This window comes from Nicotiana attenuata, unplaced genomic scaffold (genome assembly GCF_001879085.1).
Source record: "Nicotiana attenuata strain UT unplaced genomic scaffold, NIATTr2, whole genome shotgun sequence".
Lineage (NCBI taxonomy): Eukaryota > Viridiplantae > Streptophyta > Magnoliopsida > Solanales > Solanaceae > Nicotiana > Nicotiana attenuata.
The window spans coordinates 41,968-54,071 of record NW_017673878.1 but is presented as its reverse complement, the minus strand read 5'-3'; the positions used below and the strand labels follow the sequence as shown (position 1 = coordinate 54,071).

At 35.2% G+C, this 12,104-nt stretch overlaps 1 protein-coding gene across 1 annotated transcript; it reads right to left on the bottom strand.

Annotated features, from left to right (window-relative positions):
• Positions 1–1,467: 1,467 nt before the first annotated feature.
• LOC109217523 (CTD small phosphatase-like protein 2) lies at positions 1,468–9,955 on the bottom strand. The gene is made up of 6 exons (XM_019381783.1): positions 9,539–9,955; positions 5,601–5,729; positions 5,394–5,514; positions 5,216–5,297; positions 2,122–2,275; positions 1,468–2,008 (listed from the first exon to the last, which is right to left on the bottom strand). Exons 1-6 carry the CDS (start codon positions 9,824–9,826, stop codon positions 1,874–1,876), a joined length of 909 nt encoding a protein of 302 aa, XP_019237328.1. The 5' UTR covers positions 9,827–9,955; the 3' UTR covers positions 1,468–1,873.
• Between the last annotated feature and the right edge of the window lie 2,149 nt (positions 9,956–12,104).

Sequence of the window (12,104 nt, the reverse complement as noted above, 5' to 3'; positions counted from 1 at the left end):
TTTCTCTCAAAGTTACAGATTAACCATGCATTCACATGTCTAAGCTTGGTAATCAGTCCCAAATTAAGATAAAAGAAGATTATTATGGTAAATTAACAAACATATCTAAAAATATAAAGTATGTTGTGATTATAATGTTGAAATATAGTACAGGATTAAATAATAATAGGATTATTTAGTGGATATATTTTAATTAGTAGATGTTTAGATTTTTGGACTAAGAATAGAACATACGGGTACAAGATAAAATGTATATTCGATTTTATACGAGATAAATTCGAATAAACTTTTTTTTGGTAAGAGAGGAAACCCGCATGCCGCTACAACCTCTACCACAGCCTCTGCCTTTCAGGTGAGCACTTTGTGCGCACTGGATAAACATCCCCCTGTGTAATAGCCTGCAAACCACACAGGGGATGTAAACCGTACTAGGCAAGCCCTGTGCGACAAGCTCTACCCAGAAGGCATTGAGGGGGGATTCGATCCCAGACCATCCATATGGATTACCACCCTCTAAACCAACTGGGCAACCCCGAAGGGTTTTTAACTTTAACATTGGGGAGTTTGGGAGGAGAGCTTTGGAGAATTGCATCTTTGGCATTTTGTTATTTATCCCGGGATCTCTGGACTATTATTCGACATTGAATGCAGTTTAAAAACAATATCAAAATTGTAGTACAAATAATACTGAGATTACTTATACTGGAATCAAAATTTCAACTAAACAGAAGTAACACGATCTCATATTTTATCCGGGATTGTTATTTCTTATCCGTGTAACCCAAATAGTTAAAACTCTTTTGTCGAAAAGCCAATTCAAAGAAGGAATGAAGACGACACACGGACCTATCCTTACTGTTTTTATCAGTGGGCTATTGTCCTGTCGTATAAGCTGTTTCTTCTTCTTTCATTTTCCCAAGACGTCACAATTGACGAAAGAATAAGATCAATACACACTTAATTCAGTTTAAACGCTGACGATATATATTAAGTGTGAATTCAAAGAGGAAGTACCTTTTTTGTCATTGTAACCTTCTAAACTCAAGAGTGTGGACTAACAGATCTTCATCCTCAATCTTATGGAAGATTTGCTATTATAAAAAGACTAATTAACTTAACTGATAGAAAATAACCGATAATAAGCATCAAATACATAAAATAACTTTCGAGTGTTGATTATGATTTTACAAATAAGCATTAGGTGTTTGAAATAGTAATATTTGTTTTGTACCTCAAGCTTCAAAACACATGGCTTGCCTTCAACCAGCTTCATTACACAGAAGCCCAAAGTCTCAGACATGTTTGTAGCCTTGTCCGTCCTTCCGTTTAATCCTTTGGATTTCTTAAGATAATACTCTTGATAAAAGCTAAAGAAGAATCTATGCGTTTTTAGTTGTCAGAGCCCCGAGGGATCGAATACTGTAGACCAGCGGATTATAGAAGTTAAAAAATCATGACAATGATGCATTGATTTGTGATGCAATATATGACCATAAAACAGCCAGAGAACTGAGACTGTTTAAACGAATTAACACTTCTCATCACTGAACAGAGTATCTAATCATCAAATCTATACATAAATTTTGGTGAAGGTATAATTATAGGCGATCAAATATCTTCCAATAGCGGATGCTATAAACATGTTACACAAGAATTTAAAAGATTTCCACAGTAATAGATATGTGTGCAATGAAGAGTGGAGAACATCAAGTGAGACATGAGGAAGTTGGGACTTTGTAGATGGTTACTCCTCTGCACAAATAAGCTATACAAAAATTCGTTCTTCCGGTGTACTAACCTTGTACAACAAATTAGAGTATAGGTGTCTCCTGGAATAGCAACAATGTCGCTTGCCAAGATCATCATACATTTGTCAATCCATGAATCGATAAGCCGGGATTCCATGGTTTTGAAACCACTCCGGCATTTGAAACCTTTCTTGAAGCACAGGCCTCACATCCTTCTGCTCAGAGAGATGCTTGAGAAGTGGAAGGATTATTTCCAAAAGCTAATGTAGAAAATGAAAGCCAAGTCAAAACTCGTGGCATCGAAGTAGCCAAAATTTGAGGAATTACCCTCTTTTATTATTATTTTTAACTTTTTTTCGTTCATTTCTTATACCTGCTCGTCATGGGGTTGTCCAGGAGAAAATGGAATGCACGGAATCCCATTTAAGGGCTGTAACAAGAAACTGAATGGGTTGTTATCAACAATGACAATGCGGCTTAGATCCTTTGATATGGATGACAGGTCCTTCACATGTTCCCGGAATTCCCTGTGATGCGCATATAGTGTCACTTTTACCATAGTTATATTATATAGAAACAACTGTGGCTTAAACTATTCTTTTTTAAACAGGTACCAGTGGCTATAAACTATTTAAGCTGTTATAGGTGGCATCAACGAAAAGCAGCATTTACAAGGACGAACGAACGAACCCATAATCCATATAAGCAAGTTAGTGGTATTGACCATAAAACATTTTCATAAATAGAGACATGAACTTGAAAGTCTAACTTAACAAATGTTTTCTTCAAATGTGAGGCCCACACATACAGCTTATAACATTCATAAGCTAGTCACCATGTATAACACGATAGAGAGTACCAAGGTTGGACTATCACAGGTTAACAAAGTTTTGACAAAGAGGTACTCAGAATTTGGTAACTCTACTCCGTTAACAACTACTTATGAATCCTTACTGCACCTAAGGATGCTAATAGAAAAGCAACCGGCCAACACAAGAGATGAGCTATATTTAGTATCACGTGAAAATTTGTCTACATTCATATACTTCTAGATTCACATTATATTTAAAAAGGAAAATCATATAAAATATTCTATAGCATACCTTAGGATATTTTTTATTTAATTATAAAATATTTCCTTACCTTATCAACACGGGGATTAATTATTTAGAATATTATATAGCCTAAGACTCCCATATAAGAAGCACCTCTTTTCATTTTTATATTATTTTCGATAGCCGAGAAATCTCCGAGGACCAATTTCGAAACTCAATGGATGATGGGCTACTCCTCAACCTTTCTCTACTTAAATACCAGGCTTTTGTTATCAACAGGCTTCGAACACGTGACGTGCGCCTAACCCACACATCATAAGTTGCGCTCCTACCACAGGACCAAAGTCCGGGGGGCATATAAGAAGCACCTCTTATACATTGTTAACCAAGTCAAAAGAAGTTTCTTCTACATTTTTATATGGTATCACAATAGGCAAAGTCTTAGGTTCGAGTCTCATGAACACTCATTATCAAAAAGAATTTACGTGCTCGGACCATAAAAAAATCAGGCCTATAAGTGGGGAAGCGTGTTGAAGACATAATTAAGTATCTAAAAGTGTGTTCTCTCTTGCAGCTTCAGCTTTCTGATGAGATGGTCACACACTTGAACAAGTTACACGGATTAAGAAAACATTTAGAAACAGGTAAGTCGTCAATCCATCATACTTCAGAAAAAGTCAAGGATTAAATTTTCTTAAATGTTATACATGCTCCAGAGATATAATATATGAAATCGGGGGTTGGAAAGGAAAAGATAATCGTCAATTGGTAACATATGCTGGAAGATCAAATTCATAGAGTTGAGGCACTAAAAATAAAAGAATAGGTACCTAACTAAGATCTTAATTCAGGATTAACATACAGAGCTTAGTTAGCATGACAGAATTTGAAAAAATGATTCTTCAAGAAGGCTGGGCTCGGTGTCACTTAAGAAGTTCTGCTAGAAACAAACACCCTACTCTACGTTCAGACCTGCAACGAACTGTAACTTCCATCATCTGGTCTGCTTCATCTCATGAAAGCATGATCGAAGAGTTACTGAAAATCTTATAGCTATTGCGAGCTACTGGTAGTAGTTTGTGCTAATGTTTAGAAAAAGATGAATGACGAAGAGCTACTCTAGTACTTTGCACTGATTTTTTCAGGACAAATGAATAAAGCAGCTAGGGGATGTCCTCGTAATCAGTTAGAAAGTAAAAGTTGATCATTCTCAGTACCAAGTCATACAGAATGAAACCTTCACCTGGTAACGATTGGAGTAGATAAAACAGATGCACAACAGATTCTCTATACATATCAGCAAGTGCAAAAAAGATCTTCCAGCAATGCTATTAAGCTAAGTCCATAAAGCCACTGCCTCTTCTATTTTCATACATTTTCTCCTCGGACCCCTCCTATTATCATGTCATTTATGTCATCGATTAATTTATCATTTCTTTCGATGGTATATTTGTTCTGCAATGTAATAAACAGGATACAGAAAGACAAGTCTATTTTGACAAAGATTAGTCAAATTTTGTGAGATCATGCATAAAGTAGTTATACCCTCCATTCCAATTTATGTGACACTTTTTCCTTTTTAGCTAGACCAGAAAAGAATGACACCTTTCTATATTTACTAACAATTTAACTTTAAAATGCCCATTTTAGTTAATAAGATGATCTATTAGCCAACAAATATCTATTGCTCATTTTAGACCACAAGTTTCAAAAGTCTTCCTTCTTTCTTAAACTCTATGCCAATCAAACACCATCACATAAATTGGGATGGAGGGAGCAGTTGTTGTTATGACTAATAAAAAGCAGGTTCAGCATAAGCTTTCAATCAATCTAAGGACAGTGAATGTCTTCAAATGGAGCCTGTGGCATTTACCATTTATGAGGCAGCATGACTTCCACTTCTCCCTCCCTCCCCCAACAATCAGACTTCTTCCACTCTTACACTATCGCTTTTGAGAAAGGTAACAATTTTCTTCAACTCTTACACTTGAAACCACCATATAAAGTTTGGCTAGTGATTAAAGATAGGATGTACAACATTTTCAAGACCAGTGCTTGGAACAAGTGCCTCAACACTAATTAGCACCACTATATGCATATAAAATACAACTGTTGTCTCAAAAGTTGATATGCCATAAGGTAGATATATAGCTTTTACCAATCAAGATGAAAAGGCAACATAAGATATATTGTCTATCCACTTTCCCCTCTAATAGCATCAGATTTCTATTCCTTTTATGCTATTTACTTTCAGATAGTGTTTCTTTACTCTTGATATTTCTCAAAAATAATTTAGATTAGCCCCATATTCAACATGTCAAATGATGCCAGATAAGAATTTCGATCGTGGTTATTCAACAGGGAAAGAAAATACCAAAAACAGTAGAAGACAAAACCAGTATCTATACTTACGTGCTAATAGTTGAAGGCCGATAAAGTCTATGGCTAAACCAATTCTCAGGATCAATTTTATCAACAAGGGGTCTTGCATATCCTGTATGCACATAACATTTTCAAATTCAACAATTTTGGATGAAGACGCCAATGGAGAAGGAAGATAACTAAATCACCCAGAAAGTAATGAGTTAACCTTCAAGTCCAGCAGTAAACAAGACCATATTAGCAAATTTGCTAAGTTGTTTTAAAAACTCATGTAATCCAGGACGTTCAAAAACTGTGACATAGTTGATCTTAGGTTTGCCATCATATTCCTAAAACCTCCAAAAGGAATTAGAATAGAATTCTTCAAGAAACTTGCCAGAATACTATATCAAATAGTAGGAACTAGAAAGTCTACCTTGTCCGAAGATACGCACTCGAGCTCAAACCACTTCAACCCAGCCTCTGTTGCCTGGGTACGCATGATTGTCGGCATACTTGATGTCTCATATGCACAAACTAAAGTATCATCCAAGTCAAGAACCACCTGCATCCAGCATCTAAGAACTTAAGAAAAACATAAATAGAAGGTAATACTTTTAATAAAATACCTATTAAAAGATTGATCAACACCATTAACAGCCACCAGTTAATTCTTGTTCCAGGAAGCACTGGTTATCCAGTTCTACAAACACTCTAGCTAAGGAGTAGGGGTGGGCGTTCGGGCAATTCGGAGTGTATATGAAATTTTCGGTTTGGATTTTCGGTTTTCGGATGGAAAAAATTGATAATCCAAATCCAGTCCAAATAAGCTTGGATTGGATCAGATTTTTTAAGTTCGGTTTCGGATTAATTGGTTTGGATATTTTGGATTTTCGGTTTTGAGCTTATAAGTTGAGATGTTTCTTCTTTTTACAAAAATGAATATTCAAATGAACTACTCATGTTTAATTGCCTGAAAAGTTCCTCATTCTCACTGCAATCATCCAAATAAAGTATTCAAGCAATGAAATTATTATCAAGGAAATGAAACAGCGACTTTAATACGGCTGATAAGAAGTAGCTATAGTAAAACCATATCCAATAGAAAGTATTCTGACAGTAACTTAGTAATTAATATTCAGTGTATGAGATAATATCTAATGGGTAGGGTGTTGAACTTATTACTAGTGGCATATGGATAATGGACTAAATATAAAGTATAAAACTTTCGGATTTTCGGATATCCAAAAATCCGAAGTACCAACTCCAATATCCAATCCGAATCCAAAAATTTAAAAAATTAAATCCAAACCCAATCCGTTATCCGAAAATTCAAACCAACAATTCAAAAGATTCGGATTTTGGTTTGGATTTCGGGTTTTCCCAAACTATGGCCACCCTTACTAAGGAGTGACAGGTAGTCGGAAGAGCACTACCTATTACCATTGCGGATCCAGGATTTAAACTCTATGGGTTCAACCTTTAAGGTTTTTATCATTGAACCCATTATATTTTTAAAGTTATGGGTTCATATCTACAAAAATTGTAATTTTAGTGGATTTGTACGTATAAATTTATCATCCGCATCAAAAGTTATGGGTTCAATCGAATCCGGTGCCGTTGTATTGGATCCGCCCCTGCTTATTACCAATAAAGTGCTCATACACATATATAACGCCATTCAAACTTGCTAAATTAGCACTTTGCTGACTCAAGCATTTATCAAAGACTAACAAAAAGCTCATCAGATTCACATGGTGTTTCGACTCGCTTGTCCAGCCATTTCCTCTAGGGATCTCATTTGCAAGCTAAGGGTGTGCTAGTGGCATAACCTTATCCACTACGCCACCTTCCCAAGAAGTAAAGAAAGAAGAGATGAGAAGAAACGCAAAAGAATACTGTGACACCACAAAAAATAGGAATCACCTTACTAACTAAAATGCATGCTGTAAATAACAACATTCCCTACACTTTGACATACTTTCTGGCAAATTAATGCTTCTCGGGAAACTATACCTGCCCCTTTATTCAATCTCAGCTTTTGCACTCTTCGTATCCTCATTATAGTTGTCCTGCTTTAAAACTTCCTCCTTCTACCAAGTTGATTTTCCTTAAACACCTTCACTATTCAGACTGGAAGCTAACTTTACATGTTATATGCTTATACTAAATTTGCAAAGTTAGACTTGTGATCTTCCTGTACCAATCTGCACATGCTTTTGCACACTACTTAACTAGCTTACATCAGCAACCAAGGGTGTGGCTTAGCGGTCATTGAAGTGGGTGAACCATGCAAGACCAGGGTTCAAATCCCCACGAAGACTAAAAAAACTAGGCCATTTCTTTCTGATCTACCTAATTCTTGGTGATCAAAGTTGCCCGATAATTGTACTAGTGGGAGGTAGTAGGCACCTGGTGAAATAGTCGAGGCGTGTGCAAGCTCACCCGAACACCAATAAGAAGGTCATGCACAAGCATCCATTAGTTAGGTCAGTGTTAATTGAACTGGAGCTTCGAGCTACAGAAGAATAGAAACAGAAGAGTGACCTACACAATGCTTCTTAAAATTCTTCATGTCTACTTTGCATTTACCCTTTCTCCAATATTCGATATCAGCAAATTTGAAACTTGCTTCCATAATGCTGCAATCGTCCAACTTTTAATCAATATTTCCTTAAAGCTTATAGCGACACTGTTAGGTGTTTGCCATAATTTTCTTACCATATTTGGTTTTCCTATCTCTTGAAGGAAAAGGGCAATATAATTACCTTAATTGAGTTTTTCTTTTTGTAAAAGGAAATTATAAATCTCCAATATTTGGCTAGTCTTTTTTCTTGTAGGAAAAGGTTTGGACTTCTATAAATTGAGGATCCTTCCTTCTCATTCAGTAGCATCTACAATGTAGCCATAGGGGGCTTGAGAGTCGTGTCTAGGGGGAGAACTTTACGGGACAAGTGTTAGTGTGTCACTTGTGTATACCTCTTCGTGAGGTTGTTCTCTCGATATTTTGTACTCTGTTTTATATAGTAGATTGCTCATCTCCGTTGTGGACGTAGGTCAGTTGACCGAACCACGTATGTTTGTGTCTCTTTTGGTAGATTTCTCTTTGTTGTGTGATTTATCGTCGTTCAAGGTTTGCTTTGCTAGCTTCCGCATGACACCTGACTTTTTTCGGCCCTAACAGACACCTCATAATTATTCAACTAAAAGGTTGAAGTATACCAGCATATCCAAAATCGGTTCGCATTAAATTCAGCCCGATTTCCTGAGAAAAATCTGATCCTCAACCCAGAAAAAGAAACTAAAATTACGGAAATAGTCTAGTTTTACAACAACTCCTCTTACCTCCTATTTAGTATGAATTTAACCACTTCCACTGCTGACTAGCAGTCTGTATAGAACATGACTACTTAATTATACAGGTTAATGCTCAAGTGCAATCCTACTAGATTCCTCATAAGTGTTCAACTAACAATAACTCTGATTCACTCGTGAGCGACCAATACAAGCAAGAGTGATATCTGACTCATTTCTCATTAATAATGAAAGAGCTCAATACTTCGCCATCAAACTGTATACCAAAAAACTATTAGTCATGTTCATCTGAATGGAATGATAAGCAATTCAACGATAACATAAAATCATATAGGTTGTCTGGTCCGTCCACAAGTTAAAAAAAATTCACAATACATGAATTGTTATGCAGTGAATAATAATATGTGTATTATGCGACGTTAGCAACATAAGGATCAGTATGCAGAGATTGCAATACCAAAGTCAAGAATTAGTTTTTCCTGGTATTGCTAATGCATGTATTACTACTTCACATTCTATCTCATACAAACTAATAAGTTATGGAAGCATTAGTTAAGCAGAGTTTTACATCAGACAAAACACTATATAATGTATAGAGTTGTCAAAAGCAAATCCAAGATTTGAACTTTGTGGTTTGGGTTTGAAATTCATCCATTTGATTTATTGTGTTTGAAATCTATTATTTCGACTTATTTAGTGAATTATTTAACACATATACAGAGTTTGAGCCAAAGCTACTGTGTTGGTATCTATTATTTCTACTTATCTAGTGAATCAACACATATATAGAGTTCGAGCCAAAGTTACTGGTACAGATGAACCTGTACACTATACCCCTAAGAGTTGTATAATTAATAACCTAAGGTTGTATTAATAATGCAGAGTTTGTTGCATCAATATTACAGAGTTTTATGTCAGAAATATTTCCGTTATACAGCAAAATATTCGAGCCTTTAGTGATACCGATCCGAGGGCAAACACTACACTCAAATCCAATTTCTACGGCTAAACAATAATGTCAACAAAACGTCTCCTACAAAGCTTATTACGAGACATTACCGTGAGCCTCTGCGAACGTTCCTCCTGGAGACTAATCGGAACACTTCCGGTAGTGATTTGCAGAGTCGAGAGAGCGACGGATGACGGAGGCGCCGCCTCTTCCTCCTCTTCTAGCAGCTCAACGTCAGGCAGCGGCTTGAACTGCGGAGAGGAAGAGAGAAGAGAGCTATTGCCTTTGAGGATCTGAAGAAAGATCTGGAAGAAGAAAGCTAGCCAGTTCAGAAGCGATTTCCACAGCTGTATAGTTCTCGGCGTGTAGACTTGTGTAGCTTGAACCAGCTCCGGCATGGTGAATCAGTACAACGTCCGGCGAAGGATGCGCACCGTGTTATCGTTCACACACCGAGGGGGAGTCAAAAATGGCAGATTAATGGAGAATTCAAAAAGCTCTTTTGTTTGTTTCTACTGATTACTCATTAACAGCTTGTTTGGATGGTTGTAGTATTGTATTGTTATCCAAAATAATGTTTGTTTTGACTGTTTCATTATAATTGGTTGTATTGTATTGTTAAATCCATTGTTTCGGAATAATGAAAAATTTCCTTTTGTGTGGTGGGATTGTTTCCTACAAGGGATTGTTTCCTATTTTTCTTTTGCCGCCAACGTTAAAGGTGGTTTGCCGCCTTCTGTTTTATTTTTTCTCCTAATTTGCTTTTAACTCAATTCTAATTAGCTGTGCTCCTTTGGTTTGCCTTCTTTTGTCTCCCTCATTTGTTCTGCTTTCTTAAGGTGTTTTGCCTTCTTCTGTTTTATTTTTTAAAATTATTTTTATGCATAATTTTTGCTAAATTTAATATTGAAATAATTGATGATATTTTAGTAAACTTATCAGTTACAGTACAGTACGATACAGTCAAACCAAACAGCAAAATATTATTTAACAATAACAAACAATACAATCTATCCAAACATTGTATTCATAAAACGATACAATACAGTACGATACAGTACAATACAATACATTATAAAACGATGGGGAGCAATGATCCAAACACAGTGTAAGTTATTTTTTAAGGACTTTTAACATGGCTGCTGAGTGTATTATTACTAGGATTAGGATTATTGTGAAACTCTGAAATAATAATTATTGACAAAAGAAAAAGGATTTCGAGTCAAGTCGGAGGTGTGGTCAAGGTTTGCCTCGACAATAGTCGCCACTTTGAAATTATATTATATTTCATATATATTTGGAAAAATTACACTATATAGCCGCTTTTAAAATAATAATAGCAAATATATATATATATTATATTATATATGTTATATGCAAAAATTATACAAACTTTATATACTTTTTCGTCTACCAAATATAAATAGTTCTGATGCAAGCTAAAATTGAAAAAAAAAAACCATTATATTTTGAGATTGAGATAGAGACTATTTTACGACGAAGGCTATGATGGAAGGGACGAGATTCTTCATTCATAATTTGGACCTGTTTGGACATAAATTTTGACTCTTTTTCCCCTGAAAAGGTTGAAAATATTGTTTGTTCATAGAATTTGATCAATTTTTGAAGAAAAAAATTGAAGAAAATTTTAAATTCCCACAAACTGGCTTTTGGAAAGAAAAAAGTTTTCCACTCACGAAACTTCACTTTTTTCCAAATAAAATGCATGTCCAAACGCGACTTCAACTTTCAAAAACTATTTTTCAACATAACTTCAAAAATTATTTCAAGTTCATTCAAATCTATGTCCAAACGCTAGCTTAAATGTTTCAAGTCTAACATTTGAGAATGAAAAAATTTATGGGCAAATAGCAATAATTGAATTATTCGTGTTTAATATATAAGTAAATGTGAATTAGTCGAGCTAGTTGAATACAAAAGAATTGAAGGACAACTTTGAATCAATTGTAAAGTTGTCTCCATATGACCGATAGATCACGGGTTAGAGCCATAAAAATAGTCATTATTGCTTGCATTAGAGTGTACTGTTTACATACTTTGTAAACCAGATTGCTCCAATCAATACCAGATAATCATTAAAAAGATAAAAATATTATGAAACAATAAAAGAAGAAGAGTATTGTAGAGAAAAGTAGGGAGAGAGAATTGTTATTGATATGAGATAAATTACAATGGGAATAGAAGCCTCTATTTATAGGGAGAGGGTGACTTAGCCACCAAGCAATGAACCCTAGAATCTCTCTAAATATAACATTCACCATAAATACAATTCTATTTATAACAAAAAATAAAAAATTAAAAAGAGACTATTTGGCACGCGATTGGTAGAGAGTGGGCTATTGACGCAATGTAAAGGACCATTCCGCTTTCGTCTTTACATGTCGCTACTTATTTATTGGTCGATTTTCTTTTTCTTTGTTTCAAACAAAAATTTATAGTAGCAAGTTTTTTGTGGGAACTGGAAAAGAGTGGAGGCCTTACATTTTCTCTTTTATTTTGAGAATTGAAGTGGGATTCTAAAACCAAAGTTTCACTAAAGTAGGAATAAAGTTATGCTTTTTCTTCCGAGTGGGTATTAATATATACTATTTCGAATAATGAATTCAGAAATCATAAATAGGAAAGTTGTGTGTTCTAAATTTAGAAGAAAGTTTA